At 42.7% G+C, this 18524-nt stretch overlaps 1 protein-coding gene across 1 annotated transcript; it reads right to left on the minus strand.

Annotated features, from left to right (window-relative positions):
- Positions 1-8447: 8447 nt before the first annotated feature.
- LOC121856071 (keratin, type I cytoskeletal 9-like) lies at positions 8448-13586 on the minus strand. Its single transcript, XM_042351364.1, has 2 exons — positions 12010-13586; positions 8448-9787 (listed from the first exon to the last, which is right to left on the minus strand). Exon 2 carries the CDS (start codon positions 9785-9787, stop codon positions 9188-9190), a length of 600 nt encoding a protein of 199 aa, XP_042207298.1. The 5' UTR covers positions 12010-13586; the 3' UTR covers positions 8448-9187.
- Positions 13587-18524: the final 4938 nt, after the last annotated feature.

The following is an 18524-nucleotide window of genomic DNA, read 5'->3' on the forward strand; positions in this document are numbered from 1 at the left end:
CATAATGCTCATAATACCCAACAGGACTCACAGGATGCTTAAAATACCCAAGCTAACTCACAAGGTTCTCAAAATTCCCAAGAGAACTCACAGGGAGTTCAAAATACCCAAGAGAACTCACAAAAAACTCATAATCCCCAGCAGGAGTCACAAGGTGCTCACAATTCCCAAGAGAGCTCACAAGGCACAAAATCTGACAGGTCATTCACCCGGTCTTCTCACGGGCCACCTTATAGGACACGTTCTCCTGCCCTCATTGTAGCTCCCATTACTCACAGAGACTCACAAGGTATTACTCACAAAGAGGTATATGGTATGGTACTTGCGTCACCTCCATCCCTCTCATAAGACCTGACAATGTGCTCATAAAGTCTTCCACCGGATCAAAATATCTCCAAGAACTAATACGTACTCATAAGATTTTCCTGCTCACAAAGACTCATGGAATTTTTTTCTTCTTCCTTTCTGCTCACCAGGACTCACATGCTACTCATAATATGATAAAAGACTCATAAATAGTACGAGTCTCACACAAGTCACGTCCAGTTGTATGAGACACCTTCTCCTGCTCATAATTTTCTTGGAAAGCTCACAATGGGGTTATAATGTCTCCAAGGACTCACATAGGGCTAAAAAATATCCCAATTGTGTCAAAATAACCTATCTGGTTCATGCAAGACTAAAGATACAGAAGCCTCTCTCTCTCTCTCTCTCTCTCTCTCTCTCTCTCTCTCTCTCTCTCTCTCTCTCTGGTGTGAAGAACTATGCAAGAGCTTCATCTATAAGTGTGTCTCTCTCCTCGAGGTCACCTTCATTTAAAAACGGTATATAAAGGCAACCTTTAAGCCTCAGTATAATATCAATTAAAGGTCTTCCATATTATATAGTTGCATTATCCGCCCTTTATCTGCCATTATCTGCCTACATCTGTCGTTATCCGCCATTATCTGCCTACATCTGTCGTTATCTATCATTATCTGCCTACATGTCGTTATCCGCCATTATCTGCCTACATCTGTCGTTATCTACCATTATCTGCCTTCATCTGGCGTTATCTACCATTATCTGCCTACATCTGTCGTTATCTACCATTATCTGCCTACATCTGTCGTTATCTACCATTATCTGCCCTACATCTGTCGTTATCTACCATCTGTCACATCTGTCGTTATCTACCATTATCTGTTTATCTACCATTATCTGTAATCTGTACATCTGTCGTCCATCTATCATTATCTGCCTATATCTAATCTACCATTGCCTTATCTATCTGTCGTTATCTACCATTATCTACATCATCTACCATTATCTGCCTACATCTGTCGTTATCTACCATTATCTGCCTACATCTGTCATTATCTACCATTATCTGCCTACATCTGTCGTAATCTACCATTATCTGCCTACATCTGTCGTTATCTACCATTATCTGCCTACATCTGTCGTAATCTACCATTATCTGCCTACATCTGTCGTTATCTACCATTATCTGCCTACATCTGTTATTATCTACCATTATCTGCCTACATCTGTCGTTATCTACCATTATCTGCCTTCATCTGTCGTTATCTACCATTATCTGCCTACATCTGTCATTATCTACCATTATCTGCCTACATCTGTCGTTATCTACCATTATCTGCCTTCATCTGTCGTTATCTACCATTATCTGCCTACATCTGTCGTTATCTACCATTATCTGCCTACATCTGTCGTTATCTACCATTATCTGCCTACATCTGTCATTATCTACCATTATCTGCCTACATCTGTCGTATCTACCATTATCTGCCTACATCTGTCGTTATCTACCATTATCTGCCTACATCTGTCGTTATCTACCATTATCTGCCTACATCTGTCGTTATCTACCATTATCTGCCTACATCTGTCATCTATTATCTACCATTATCTGCCTACATCTGTCGTAATCTACCATTATCTGCCTACATCTGTCGTTAATCTACCATTATCTGCCTACATCTGTCGTTATCTACCATTATCTGCCTACATCTGTCGTAATCTACCATTATCTGCCTACATCTGTCGTTATCTACCATTATCTGCCTACATCTGTCGTTATCTACCATTATCTGCCTACATCTGTCATTATCTACCATTATCTGCCTACATCTGTCGTTATCTACCATTATCTGCCTACATCTGTCATTATCTACTATTATCTGCCTACATCTGTCGTAATCTACCATTATCTGCCTACATCTGTCATTATCTACCATTATCTGCCTACATCTGTCATTATCTACCATTATCTGCCTACATCTGTCATTATGTACCATTATCTGCCTACATCTGTCGTTATCTACCATTATCTGCCTACATCTGTCGTAATCTACCATTATCTGCCTACATCTGTCATTATCTACTATTATCTGCCTACATCTGTTATTATCTACCATTATCTGCCATTCATTATAGAACACAAAGGCAGATAAACATTGTAAATAACTCAGTAAATAACCGATCATTATAATATTATTCTCTGCATCCCACAAGTTCTTACCGGGTGTTACAGTGTATGGTGGTGATGGTTACGTCGATTAATGGTTTTGGGGGGAATTTAACTGTATCGTAGAGGGCACCGTCACACTCTTTCTGCACCACCCTGTACTCCGTAGTGGCCTAGTTTTACTGGGTTGCAACACACCTTCAGAAACTGCATCTCCCACCTAAAAACTCCTCCTCCTCCTCCTCCTCCCCCCATCTTTCTTCCTCTTTGTTATATTTCTATTATTTAATTTTTCTTTCTGTATTATACCACATAAATATATATACACTCTCACTGATATACATAGACGTTATCTCTCTATCCTGGTGTTTGGGAGATAATAACAACACCCATAAGACTGTCGTACACAAGTAATGTCTCTCTGACTGTCTCATCTCAATATCTCACTCCACACTCCTGCATTTCGCTAAAGCCTTATAAGATATCCAGCTCTATATAATTCATCGTTATTAATGTATCATGATGTATAATCTATAGACGTGATATACCTGATTAAAAGATAAGTATATTAGTTTCACGCAAGATGGTTTGGACGCGAAAACTGACGGAACAAACGTAAGGTAATGGTAAGCACGTCCAACCATGTGAGTTTTCCCGGGCTTGAAGGACGTTCATTCACCCCCGGAACTAGAGGACTAGAGTCGAATCCCTAGATTAACTCTTCTCTCTCTCTCTCTTCTCTACTAGCGGGGGATGTACTCTAGCTAGTTCTCTCCTACCCTGGTCTAGAGTTGGGTGGTTGAGGGGAGTGTATGGTGAACTGTAGGTAGGGTTATTGACACATAAAACTCGTTCTGATATGAGTCTGTGAATGAGTGTGTGTGTGTGTGTGTGTGTGTGTGTGTGTGTGTGTGTGTGTGTGTGTGTGTGTGTGTGTGTGTGTTTTGTTTGCCGTTGGATGTGAGGGACTGGGTTTTGCAGAGGTCAGTGGCCCACACACACACACACACATACACTGGCTGCATCTAACCCCCTCCCTCCTTCCCTCACCATCTCTAACCTGTCTTACCAATATAGGCTGGATGTCTATAACGAGGCACCTTATATAACACGTAACCTATATCCTTACCTATATTACTTCATATATCAAATATAGGCGCTGAATATGATATAAGGATCACCTGAAGAATCTCCACCCCAGCTTATTTCACCTGAAGATTGACCACCCTAGCAATATTTATGTGATGAGGTGTGATTAGGTTAGGTTAGGAGAGAGAGAGAGAGAGAGAGAGAGAGAGAGAGTAAGGTAATATGACCCACCCATGATAATAGTTAAGTGTTGGAGAAGTGAGTCGTCGCGCTGCCCACCTGTGATGCCCACTAAATCCCCCCCCCCCCCTCCACCACCCCTGTGCCTCTTCCTCCTCACCTCTCTGACCTCTGAAGTGAGGCACAACTCCCCACCCTTCGATGCTCCTTAACTTAAAAGATATCCACAAATCTTAAGGAATTTACGACTTAAAACATCGTCTTCATAGGGTTAAACTATCGTTCTTAAGTTAGCACCCCACCACCTACCCACATATCCATACCGCCCATCCATCCACCCACATATCCATACCACCCACCCACTCATCCACACACCTACATATCCATACCACCAGCCACTCACCCAGCCATCCATCCACCCACATATCCATACCACCCACCCACTCATCCACACACCTACATATCCATACCACCAGCCACTCACCCAGCCATCCATCCACCCACATATCCATACCACCCACCCACTCATCCACACACCTACATATCCATACCACCAGCCACTCACCCAGCCATCCATCCACCCACATATCCATACCACCCACCCACTCATCCACACACCTACATATCCATACCACCAGCCACTCACCCAGCCATCCATCCACCCACATATCCATACCACCCACCCACTCATCCACACACCTACATATCCATACCACCAGCCACTCACCCAGCCATCCACCCACCCATGGAACAGCTGGGTGACACTCGGGGTGGATGTCCCAGGGAAGGCGGAAGGGTCATTGTAAGTTAAGTCCCGGATGTGAAGTGTTTCTTGACACTCCTACTCACCCATCAACTCCCCCACCTCTTACATCTACCCCCCATTCCTTATACCTGCCCTCCCATCCCTTACACCTGCACCCAATTCCTTATTCCTGTCCCCATTCCTTTACACCTGCACCCAATTCCCTGTCCCATTCCTTTACCTGCCCCATTCCTTATTCCTGTACCCCATTCCTACACCTGCCCCAATTCCTTACGCCTGTCCCCATTCCTTATACCTGTCTCATTCCTTACACCTGCCCCCATTCCTTACCTGCACCCAATTCCTTATAGCTGCCCTCCCATCCCTTATACCTGTCCCCATTCTTACCTGTACCCCATTCCTTACACCTGACCCCAATTCCTTACACCTGCCCCCATTCCTTATTCCTGTCCCCATTCTTTACACCTGTCCCAATTCCTCACACCTGCCCTCCTCCACCCTTTATACCTGCCCCCATTCCTTACACCTGCCCCCACCATCCCTACAACCTGCTCACTCCTGCACCTCTCCCATGATTCGGGTGACCGTGGGGGGAAGTACAGAGGCTTGGGGGCAATCATGGGGGTGCAAGAGTGGAGGTACAGGGTTGAGGTAATGGGGGAGGTACATGGTAGAGGTAATGGGGGGAGGTACAGGGTGGAGGAGTGAACCAAGACGTTGAGCCAGTCAGCCTCCCTCCACCCACACACTCACCTGGTCCTGCCTGAGGGCAAGTACAGAGGCTTGGGGGCAATCATGGGGGTGCAAGAGTGGAGGTACAGGGTTGAGGTAATGGGGGAGGTACATGGTAGAGGTAATGGGGGGAGGTACAGGGTGGAGGAGTGAACCAAGACGTTGAGCCAGTCAGCCTCCCTCCACCCACACACTCACCTGGTCCTGCCTGAGGGCACACACACACACACACACGTAACGGGAAGACCTCGCCACACACCTACCCACCCACTCACCCATCCATACACCTACCCACCCACACACATACACTCACCCACCCCTACACACACACACACACACACACACACACACACACACACACATGTACGGACAAACAGACAGACAGACAGAGATGTGAGAATGAGAGCCACAAGGTTACCACATCGTATCTTTATTCGTATTTGTTTACATAATCAAAGACGATAATATTTGTACGAGGTCAACCCTATGACCCACTGAACCGAGGTCAAGTGTGTCGTTATCAAAGTACATATGAGAGATTTTATTCACATGTGAGTTAAGAATGTGTGTATGTAACTATGTCTGTATGTAACTTAAGAAGTGTGTGTAAGTTAAGAATGTGTTTGTATATTTTTCACATGTAACTTAAGAATATGTGTTTCTCATACGTGTAATTAATATATTTCTCAGTATATATGTATTTATGTATGTATGTATGTATGTATGTATGTATGTATGTATGTTTGTATGTATGTATGTATGTATGTATGTATGTATTTATAGTCAACACATCACACATCCACAGGAACATTGAACAACATTTGTGTATACTTTTCCACACATAAACCAATAATACACACTGATACATATAAGTATACATATCTTATACATAGTCTCATAATGTAGATAAAAATAAAACTTATAAGACTCTCTCTATATACTGTATAGGATAAATAAGATAGTGGTTAATTATGGGACAGAGAATAGTGGCTACTGGGACAGAATGGTGGTTAATTATGTGACAGAATAATGGTTACTGGGACAGAATGGTAGTTAATTATGTGACAGAGAATAGTGGCTACTGGGACAGAATGGTAGTTAATTATGTGACAGAATAATGGTTACTGGGACAGAATGGTGGTTAATTATGTGACAGAGAATAGTGGCTACTGGGACAGAATGGTGGTTAATTATGTGACAGAATAATGGTTACTGGGACAGAATGGTGGTTAATTATGTGACAGAGAATAGTGGCTACTGGGACAGAATGGTGTTAATTATGTGACAAGAATAGTGGCTACTGGGACAGAATGGTGGTTAATTATGTGACAGAGAATAGTGGCTACTGGGACAGAATGGTGGTTAATTATGTGACAGAGAATAGTGGTTACTGGGACAGAATGGTGGTTAATTATGTGACAGAGAATAGTGGCTACTGGGACAGAATGGTGGTTAATTATGTGACAGAGAATAGTGGCTACTGGGACAGAATGGTGGTTAATTATGTGACAGAGAATAGTGGTTACTGGGACAGAATGGTGGTTAATTATGTGACAGAGAATAGTGGCTACTGGGACAGAATGGTGGTTAATTATGTGACAGAGAATAGTGGTTACTGGGACAGAATGGTGGTTAATTATGTGACAGAGAATAGTGGCTACTGGGACAGAATGGTGGTTAATTATGTGACAGAGAATAGTGGCTACTGGGACAGAATGGTGGTTAATTATGTGACAGAGAATAGTGGTTACTGGGACAGAATGGTGGTTAATTATGTGACAGAGAATAGTGGCTACTGGGACAGAATGGTGGTTAATTATGTGACAGAATAGTGGTTACTGGGACAGAATGGTGGTTAGTTAATTATGTGACAGAATAATGGCTACTGGGACAGAATGGTGGTTAATTATGTGACAGAGAATAGTCCAAGAGTAACAGCTCTCAAGTGACCACCAGACATAAGCAAACACTTTGTTGACATTGTGACGTCACCAACAAGGCCGAGGTAAGCATGAGAAACTACTTGTGGGAGAGCCCTAATGGGGTGGGGGGAAGGATGAGGAAGAAGGGGGGTAAGAGGGGAAGGAGGAGGTAAGGGGACGGGAAGGGAGGAAGAAGAAAGAAAGAAAGTCGGGGAAAGAAGGAGGAGAGAGAGAGAGAGAGAGAGAGCGCATCAGATAACTTTCTTCATGGGGTTAAAATTCACCCACAAATTAAGGTCAACCTCCTTGGTTTCTCCCTCAACCTCCTGTTCGTGTTTGACTTCTTGTTTACATGTACACTCGTCTTATGTGTACACGTGGTATCGCTTGATGTGTACACAATCTTCAGTTCATGTTTCTTTTTTTTACATGATGATGTGGGGAAGGTTCTCATCCCAATGTGTTTTCTCAAGGATAAGTTTGGTTAGGTTGGGTTAGGTTAGGTTAGGTTAGGTTAGGTTAAGGTAGGTTAGGTTAGGTTAGGTTCTGGTGTTGGTTCATCTACCTTAGCTCCGTGATGTAAATGTATTAATGATCACAAGTTAGGAAGACATGTACTGTATGGAACTGTGTGTGTGTGTGTGTGTGTGTGTGTGTGTGTGTGTGTGTGTGTGTGTGTGTGTGCGTGTGCGTGTGCGTGCGGAGGACTTATAGAGACAAGACACAGAAAGAAAAACATCTTCTTAACCACAAATCAGGAGGAAATAAATGACTATATATTACTAAACAAAATATAAAGCATAAATAATGGACATTGATACTACAGCCATATATCACTAACATAAACATTATATAAAACTGTAAGTGTTTAGGAAGACAAAGAAGCTTAGGTTAAAATACTCGTATATATATAAGTATAGACATATAGCATTGAGAAGCCGTGGGGGAGGGGGAGGTACTGTTTGGATCACCTGAAGAATAACTACCCGAGTTTATTTCACCTTAGGATTAACCACCCTAAAGTAACCCTAAAGCATACCTTACCTAGCGCTAACCTAACATCCTAAAGAGGTTTGGGGTGGTTAATCTTCAGGTGAAATAAGCTGGGGTGGCTATTCCTCAGGTGAAATAAGCTGGGGTGGCTATTCCTCAGGTGAAATAAGCTGGGGTGGCTATTCCTCAGGTGAAATAAGCTGGGGTGGCTATTCCTCAGGTGAAATAAGCTAGGGTGGCTATTCCTCAGGTGAACCGCAGTGTTTAGTGACAAAGTATAATAAAAACAAGCATATGAGTCATATCTCAGTAAGGAATATATTATAAACACGTCTACATATGATGGCACAGCCGACTGAGGTCACAAAATAGGAAGATAATTGTCTTTACATTTGACCTGTGGACATATTGGGCTTTACAAACATGGTTGAAAAACTGCTAATTTCTCCATCCTAACCTGGGGATCAGGTCAGTATTAGGGGCCAGGAGGGATAAGGGGTCACCGGGCGCGCTTGAGTTTGTGTGCGACCCAGAACAGTTAGGAACACTGACCACGGCTGGGGTGAGTGAGACCAAGTCATCATTATTTTCTTCATTAATCTCACTTGTTGACGAGAGAGAGATCACCAGGACTGTTCATTAGTCCCTGGACGGTGTATCACAGACACTTGGGTCCTGACCATTACAAGCAGCGCCAGCACCAGCAGTCACAGCGTCTGGCGTTTAGTTTCCACGTCGTAATGATGCTATACCTGGTTTATGAAAGCCACGCCAGACGACCGTTCGCCAGCCAACGCACGGTGACAGTGTTTTATGGGACAAGTGAGGATGTGACTCATATCATAAAACACAGTGCCGTGCGTCAGGAGCAAGTAACATCGCCTGGCTTTTACCTTCACCAAGTCATAACTAAGTCAGACTAATGTTCGCCAGCTTTTGTTGTTGTCTGTAGTGGCGCTCTTGTATACCGGCAGGAGCGAACGTTCTACCCCCATAAGTGAGGGAGGTATAGTGAGGTACTGTCTCTCCCCCACACTACTTCTTAGTTTTCTTCTTCTGTTTCAGGTTGGATATGGCACTAACGGAGCCAAAGAGGACCTTGGCTGTCACTTGTACTCTAGAGGGGGTATACTCCTGCCTGTACTCACTGTACCCTGGCTGGCTACTGTAGGAGTCGTGACCCTGACGTTCATTGTAACACTGAGAGCTGCCGTAGTCACTGTGGCTGTGAGGATGCTGTAGGTGATCACTAGTGTTCCCAGGGCAGGTGGAGTCACCCTGGCCCGGCTCCTGTCCCTGGCTGTAGTAACCCCCTGGCCTACTGCCGAAGGTGTCGTAGCCTGCAGTGGGATGAGACAAGTAGTCGTCCTTGTCTGTGGTGGAGGTCGTGGGGTCGTACTTGTATTTGCTGTAGTCGTTGTTATTGGTACTGTAGTAAGGGGGGTCAGCCTCCTGCATCCCCCCGTAGAAAGCGTCGCTAGATGTACTGCCACGGCCGCCCCCTCTGCCGCCAGTGCCGCCGCTACTGCTACTGCCACCATCTTGTTCACTGCCGCTACCACTGTGCCATCTGCCATCGCTGCCGCTGTCACTGCTCTGCCATCCTCCACCGCTAAAACCGCCGCCACTATCCATCTAGAGAGAGAACAAGGAATGATTACCCGGAGTGTTTGTTTTGCTTAATGGTGTGTGTGTGTGTGTGTGTGTGTGTGTGTGTGTGTGTGTGACGTACTAATACACACTCCATATAAACCCCAGTCTAGGTATGAGAGAGAGAGAGAGAGAGAGAGAGAGAGAGACAGGTAACCGTGCACACAAGAACTTTCACCTGAGGAAAGTAGGTGAATGACACGTCACAGCAATACCTGGTAATGTGAAAGAGAAAGCGTGAGAGAGAGAGAGAGAGAGAGAGAGAGAGAGAGAGAGAGAGAGAGAGAGAGAGAGAGAGAGAGAGACATATATATGTCTCCCTGTATATCTCTCTTTCTCTCTCTCTCTAATCACAACCCCATAATCACCCACAGACTGTAACTCCCAACTCATAACTTATACTCCTTTCTGCCCTGATTAGCAGAATGTGTGTATGTGCTTGAGTGAGTGAATGAGTGCGCGAGGCTTGACACTCCTTCACACCCTCCCCTATTTCATCCTTGTTGCGCTCACGTGCGTTCATAGTCACGCTACTGAACCGTCACTCACTCTACTGTGCTCTAATAACAATAGTAATAATGATAATGATAATAATAATAATAATAATAGTAATAATAAACAATAACTTTATCATTGATCTGTGCCCTAGTGGGTTAATCCCGTAAAATAAATCAATACAATATCGCTAAATCGACTCATAACAGCTATAAGAATGCACCTTGATGCCAAGAGGTGCGGTAGTTGATACTGCTCTCATTTTCTGTCCTAAGGATAACTAGTTCGATGTCAGGGCACCCAGAGTCAACCCAACTGTAAATGGACACCTAACTTTACGGTTGAGGAAATGTAGGTGGTCGAGTACCTATTAACAGCTGGGTGAACAGTGGGTGCCATGGGATCAAACCAGTGAACTTTAGGACAAGAGGTGAGAGGTGTATCAACTCGGCAACAGTGCCAGTGACTTCAAAATTACTAAGACACTATTAATCTTTTCCCAAAACTACGAATATTAACCCGGGGGTAGAAGAATGTAAACAAACAAAGAAAGGCCTCATAGTCAGCTGTTGATGTGCACCCAAGAGAGACGTAAACACACACGCGCACACACACACACACACACACACACTATAGTACATTAACCTCGGTTTGTTTATATTGCTAATAAATATAGTGTAGTGAACCCAAAGTCTCCTGGTACAATATAATCTAATGTTGTGAGAGTAACACATGTGAACTGTCTTCAGACCAGGCTGGACCAACACACTTTCAGGTTCATTCAAGAACCAGAGATGAAGCGGCCATCTGAATCACTATATTAAGACGACGGGTGATGGACAGCATATGTAACTAAGCTTGAACCTTGAGGGTCAGAGAGAGCGCTAGTCGAGTTATATTACAGTCGGAATATAATATGGATGAGGGTTATTTTGATCATTTATCTTTCTATTATAGCTCTTTTATGATAACCAGAGACCCGTTCTAACCTTCCCCCAGCTCGAGGGAACAAAAACTAACCCACGAATACTTGAGGAAATCTAGATCTTGAGTCAGGGCACAAATATCCGCCACACGCAGCCACCGTCAGAGTAGAGAAGAGGCTATTGAGCTGGAGTCACAGGTGTGAGCCTCTTCTAGAAGATCATCTGTGAGTATCTGTGAGTATGTTGTTACAGACAAATAAATCTACGGGAGTTGTCTTACCAGCGATGTTTTCCTTGAGGTTAGTGACCCGGCCGTCCGCATTTTCAGGTTCTCTCAAGTCTGAATCTGTTCTCGCCGATTTTACTACCTATAGACGTCTTACCACATACCTGACACCTGTTCTCGAGGCTTGGGCTAATTAAAAGGTGTAAACGGGTATAAAAACAGGTAAACATTAAAGCAGTGTTGTGTTTATTACCTACAGTACATGTTCCAGCTCTCTCGTTCACATACGTCAGATGTTCCAGTCAACAATAAACTTATCTTCCACAACTGTTTAGAAACATCAGATAGATTTTATTTTTAGGAAATACAAGAATCACATACACTAGTAATACATCATACGCTACAGCATCATACAGTGTAGAATGATTTATCCCAAGTTAGAGAGAGAGAGGGGTGGTCAAACACACAGCCCTGGTCATATTATTGAGGAAATATAAACACTGTTATTGATGGATATAAACCATAATAACAATAACACATCAGACAGAGAGGAGACTTACCGGGATTGTGGAGAGAGAGAGCTAGGGTAAGACAGCCCTGCACGTCGCTGCTGAGGAAGGTCTTCTGGTAGTGTGGGTCTCCCTCTCCTCCTCTTGCTGTGGTCGCCGATACAGTCTTCAGTTTAATTCCCATATGTACATTAATATCACTATAGGACACCTGCCACGCTGTTGAGATCATCCGGTTTGTGCACAGACAGAACACCTCCCTCAACGACGCCGACGCAGGAAACTGGTCACCTGAAGGTATCTATCACGAGATGCAGTATAAGTGGTCACAGGTCGCCCCGAAGATGTCCTTGTTGGTCACCGCGATACGAGTAAACACATCTTATACACACACATCATGGCTGGCCAGGTGTCGTCTCTTGAGTACCTCGCCCACTGTGTAGTATATTGTTTCTCTGTTACAACACGTGCTGTATATTATGTTGTTACATCCAGGACCACTGCAAACATCCAACTTCATCCATTGTCTTAAGTGATGGGGTAAGTAACATCCGTGGTGGTGGCGGTGACTAGATATGGATGACTGCTCAACTGGACTGGACCTAAACTGACACTGTCTCGGGATGTAGCCGCCCGCTCGGACCACCAGACAGACCAACCGGGTGGGTGGGAGTAGCTTATCACTGCGGCTTGGTGCTGGTGTGGTGACCGGGAGGGAGAGAGTATGGTGGTGTAGGTGAAGAGCAGGAGGAAAGTAGAGTCTGTAGAAGTGCTGTAGAGGTGCTGGTAGATAGTGGTACATGAAATATGAGCGGTCAGTTTTCGAAGCGTCTTGACTCTCTCTGGGTTAATGTCCAGTGACTATTATCTTTATTTACACTGAACTTTTGAACTCGTAAGTAATAAAAATAACCATCACTACATTTAGAAGTACAACTAGATTTTATTGTCAGTTAAATAAAAATACAAAACTAGAAAAAATAGGAAAACTAGACGTTGGCAACAGCAGCTCAGTGGGTGGAGTACCGCCGTGACCTATATATCAAATTATTCTCTAATCTCCACTATTTCTCCAACGAATTTCAATAAACAGACGACCACAACAAATTATATACACCTGTGTATATCACCAGCCGCCGTGACTTACTAGTAACTCACGTCACAACATAACGTCATCACATAACACAACAAATTAAACTTGTAAGTTTTGTATTTTCGCGCGAATATGACGTCATAGATGACATAATGCTCCCATCTTTTTAAGGTTACGGCCAGAGTACAGTACCGATTGTCGGAAGAAGGAAGGTTCATTATCATCGTAAAGAAAGATGCATAGCATAATGAATGAAGGCGAGAGTGTGGGTCAGTGTCACCAATATATTAATAATACATGAGATGACCCGAGTCTTACCTACAACAAGGAAGTTCATTTGTGAACTAACATTTGGGTGGGAGGAGTCATGGGGAGCCTCGTGTCCGAATGTACAGTATGCCAATAGATAATTTTCCATTTTTTTGCAAAATGCTTTATTATGATATGAACAATTGCATCACAGGGCCTTCATTATATTTTCAATTTGTTCTAATACAGTATGATGGTCTTTAAATATTAGTATTTGCCATCAAGAGCACTTGTTATACACGACACACACACACACACACCTCGGGACGTGGGGAGGTGCTGGCCGCCATTTACCATTAGGGTAAAAGTTGGTAGCGAGGTCAAAGTTAGGCTGACCCAGGGCCGGATTCAGGAGTGGGCAAAGTGGGCAGCTGCCCAGGGGCCTCCACATGTGCAGTAATAGCTATATCAGGGCTGGTCGACTTGAAACCACATGAATGACTCCAGTCATGTCTCACTTTTGTGTGTGTGTGTTGGGAATTTGTACACTATCAATAAATATACAGTTAATTAAAAATTTCTCAGTGTTCTAATTTTCTCAATATAACTGCATATGGCTTCAAAATTCTCCAAAGAAGTGTTCAAATTTCAAATTTTTCCCGGGGGGACTTACAGCGCCCCCCGGAACTCCCAGATATTTAGGCCCGCTTCACTCGCCACCCCACCCTCTTGGGTAGTTATAATGAGGGGGGCCTCCACAAAGAGGCTGCCCATGGGCCTCCACAGGTCTAAATCCGGCACTGGGCTGACCACATGACGGGAAACTGGGCTCAACCTGCTGCCCCCCCCCCCCACATCGAACCTCCGGTGTACCATAAAGGGAAGAGGTAGAGGGTAGACTATGGATATTAAGAAATTTTACAAATACCCCTCACCCGCAACACAACTCCCGCCTTCCTAGTTCCTCCCACATAAAACAAAAGATGATCCTTTGTCTCACATCGGGGCATCATTAGAGCAGATCCATGGATTTCCCAAGAGAGCCCAGCAGCCCACGTACAATAGAGCACTACTTCTAAGGGTAACATCCCATTTCATCTACTGTACTGTACTGAGTGTACTCCCATTGTCCTACACTTGGTAAGGGAGAGGGAGAGGTTATCTTTCTCTCACACAAAGATACTCTCTCAAAAAATAAGATATATACGATGTATTATAAACATATTTTTACCCCATTGATTGTAGTATTCTTTATTATATTCAGGATGTATGCAGGTGGTGTGTCAGCCAACCAGCAGACAGAATGACGTCCTCAGTATGTGCTGGCAAACGAGCAGTAAGAATGAGCAGCAGGAATGGGCTTCCCCACACAACACATCTCAGATAATTAGCAACAAGCCTCTGTCTCCCATCATGAACAGTCACATTACTCAGCAGCAACAGGAGGTGCAGCCGTGCAGTGTTTTGATCATCGATGACCACAATAATGAAATGTTGGCTCCTGGCAGCATTGTGTATCACGAAGGATAACAAGAGGCTGGCACCCTCTCCCACCACAACTAACGCACTGAGGTTGAAGAAAAGAGCCTTGTTGACAAAATTTGAGGGAAAGCAATAGTTTACTGTATAGTGATGTATTATTATCCAAAATAAACACTTAGCACTATTTAATATTGTAACCTGCTTCCTGCCTACACTTCACTGTAAGAGGATTGTGGCTCTCTGTTATGTAATATAGCTACTACCAGTAATGTGTGTTTATTCACAACAGCCTATATGATGATTTTGCTATAAAAACAACTTACATGCATCAGATATTGTCACCAACATGCACACATTCTGCATTTTGCATTTTTGGCAATAAAATCTTATATTATTGATTACTGCTTCCTCATACTTAGCGAGGCTGGAGAAACTTAACTTTGAGGATACTGTATAAGTGTATATCCTTGAACCGTGTTGATGAGTTCTATATCTGTGTGACATAATCAGTGCTGAAGTCTTACTGGAGAAAGTTTATGTAATTGCTGCCTTTATTGATGTCAAGAAGACCTTCCCTCTACATGATAGGAAAGATGTCTGTAACTGGAGTGAAAAATGTGATGTTTGGTAGAGAAACATCGGCAGTTAAAGAGGATGACACATGCAGGCTTGAGCGAGCTGTACTGTAATGAGAATGGCGAGGTGGTTGTGCAAAGTGGTATTGAAAGAGAGAAACCCTATTTAGAGCTAAGAGGGTAGCTAGGTATCAAGATTACTGGCAAAGTCTTGCTTAGAAGTACAGTAGGTCGAGATGGTTTGAACATAGAGGAGGCCAACTGGGTCAAGAAGTGCACGAGTCTAAATGTGGAGGGGAGGAGAGCCAGGGGTAAGCCAAGAACGTCATGCGGAAAGGTTGTGAGATATGACAAGAGAGACTGCAAGAGACCGTAGAGCATGGAGACCTGCCATCAAGTAGGTAACCCAGGCAAGTGTGGAAAATGGCTGTAATACGCTGATGTCGATGATGAGTATAACTGCACACATGGGAGAGAATAACTTTTTACAAATTTTTACTTAGCATCATACAGAATGTTAATTTTACACCTGGCTAACTGCATGGAAGGACCACTTCACGCTCACTGATTCTGCATGGCTGAGTGATGTTCTCAAAACCTCTATTTTCTTCATGTATTTCCTCCTTTATTTTTAAAATATTTAAATTATTATAAATTCACAAGTTAGCTAAACGCATACTGAAAATAATTGTATAAAAATAACAAATAAAAATAACAATGAGTGTTCACACAATGCAGTGAGTATAAGTGGGATATAATGAACTGTATATATGTGTCATGCCGGCAAGCTCACCACACATCCATCAAAAATGAGTGAGCGGTTATATGATATGATCCAGTGCGCGTACGGTACAATGGAGAATGTTAAGAAAAAGTCAATTTGTCTTATAAGATATAATGAACCAGTGGTGTAATGATGAGTGACCTCACACAATACTGGCCCCTCTAGTACACTTCAATATCAACAAAATAATGTTATAAATGACACTGTCATGCCCATACAGAGTAATTCCTATACTGTACTGTACACTATAAATAAAAGTATATTTGATGAGTTTCTATGTTCTTCAAAACTCCTTCTTAATGAAGCTTTAGCAGAGAAGAGTTACTGTGTGTGATGACAAAGGTATGTTGTATAAAAACAAACCCTGAAGGTTACAAAAACAACTACTGTACCAGAAGATACTGTAATGCTAAGCAAAGCACTTTAATGAGACTGGACATATGACAATGTGGCACAATGTCTGGCAAGCTCATACCATACTGTACTGTACTGTACTGTACTATACTGTACTAATCTATACTGTACTGTTCTATATTGTACTGTTCTGTACCTATTGTTCAGTACTGTACTATACTGTACTGTTCTATATTGTACTGTTCTGTACCTATTGTTCAGTACTGTACTACTGTATACTGTACTATTCAGAGCTGTACTATACTGTTCAGTACTGTACTATACTGTACTGTTCTATATTGTACTGTTCTGTACCTATTGTTCAGTACTGTACTATTCAGAGCTGTACTATACTGTACTGTTCAGTACTGTACTATACTGTACTGTTCAGTACTGTACTATACTGTACTGTTCTATATTGTACTGTTCTGTACCTGTTGTTCAGTACTGTACTATACTGTACTGTACTATTCAGAGCTGTACTATACTGTACTGTTCAGTACTGTACTGTACTATACTGTACTGTTCTATATTGTACTGTTCTGTACCTATTGTTCAGTACTGTACTATACTGTACTGTACTGTACCATACTGTACTACACTGTACTGTTCTATACTGTACTGCACTGCACAGTACTATACTGCACTGTATGTGGATAAGTGAAGGTTACAGCCGTCATGACCAAAGTAATGTTCGTCTACAACAGTTTCATGACCATTATTACTAAACCATTAAAGAAAATGAAAGTTACATAATTATCAATAAAAAATTTAATGGAAGCCATTTATTATTAAATGGAGGGTACTGCACTGTACTGTATATACCCCATAACACCAGTAAAACATGAAGATAAGTAATTTTATTGATCATGCATTTAAGCTTAGTGTCTAGGCTTGTCCTACAAAAAAATATTAGGCAGTTTCTTCTAAACAACACCTAACTTTGCTCTACACAAGTCATGGAAGGCATCTTCTGTAAAAAAAACTTGGAAACTCTGATGAAAAGTATATGCATTTTTTTTATGTTACTGTACTGTACATGCTGCTATATGGTAAACTGGGCTAACTACCATACATGTTTATCTTCAGGCATTGTTGTAAGGGGACACCAAAGCAGAATGCAGGTGGTGAGAAAAAGTAGAAAGAACATAAGATAGTCAACAGGGAAGTGTGTGTGTGCGTGTGTTGTTCTTGATGACAGCCGTCCTTCACTGTAATAGGACATAAAAGGACTAACAAGACTGATTAAAAAAACCTCATCTTCGACTCTTGATAGACAACAGGGAGCCGAGGCTTCCCTACAATACTTCTACAGCTGTACAATAAACCACAGGATGACAATGGCATTTATAATAACTGTAATCCTGCTATTTTCATTTACACAACATACAGTACAGTCAACTACTAAAGTCTGTTCGCCCCTCCCCCTGAACCACGAACCTCGAGATTCTGATCCATGAATCCGAAGCATTTGTGGACAGAATAATGTATCAGGCTACTACTTCAGGTTCAAGAGTCTAAATCACAGGGTTCATGGTTCAGGGAAAGGAGAGCTGAATGGACATTAGTAGTCAACTGTACACGCTCCGGGTTTTGCTACTTTTAACGGCAGCAGCCCAAACTATACTGTACACGTAAGAAAGAAAATAATAAACGTACTCTACTTCCTAATAATCTGAAAATACATAAAATGGGATGGAAACATTAAATGCAAAATGGTACTCTTGTTTCTGCCATTGTTATCACCCAGGGAGAATCAACACCAGAAAATGCCATCATGTACAGTCAGCCAAAGATGCACCGACCCCACCCTGGGTCTCATGCAACTCAACAGCAACCACAGCTGCCACAAGATTCTCACATAAAATTTTCTTCATTATTTAAACAGATATACGAACATTTGGAAACTTCTCATGACCTTAAATAACAATGAATAGTTTATTATTATAAAAATTCTATCTTTGGTTTGTTTAATATTTATCCTGACAGT

This window comes from Homarus americanus, unplaced genomic scaffold (assembly GCF_018991925.1).
Source record: "Homarus americanus isolate GMGI-L3 unplaced genomic scaffold, GMGI_Hamer_2.0 scaffold11628, whole genome shotgun sequence".
NCBI lineage: Eukaryota > Metazoa > Arthropoda > Malacostraca > Decapoda > Nephropidae > Homarus > Homarus americanus.

Excerpts from the sequence above, each read along its gene's own strand:
- LOC121856071 (XM_042351364.1), bottom strand. The coding sequence starts at position 9,787 with ATGGATAGTGGCGGCGGTTTTAGCGGTGGAGGATGGCAGAGCAGTGAC.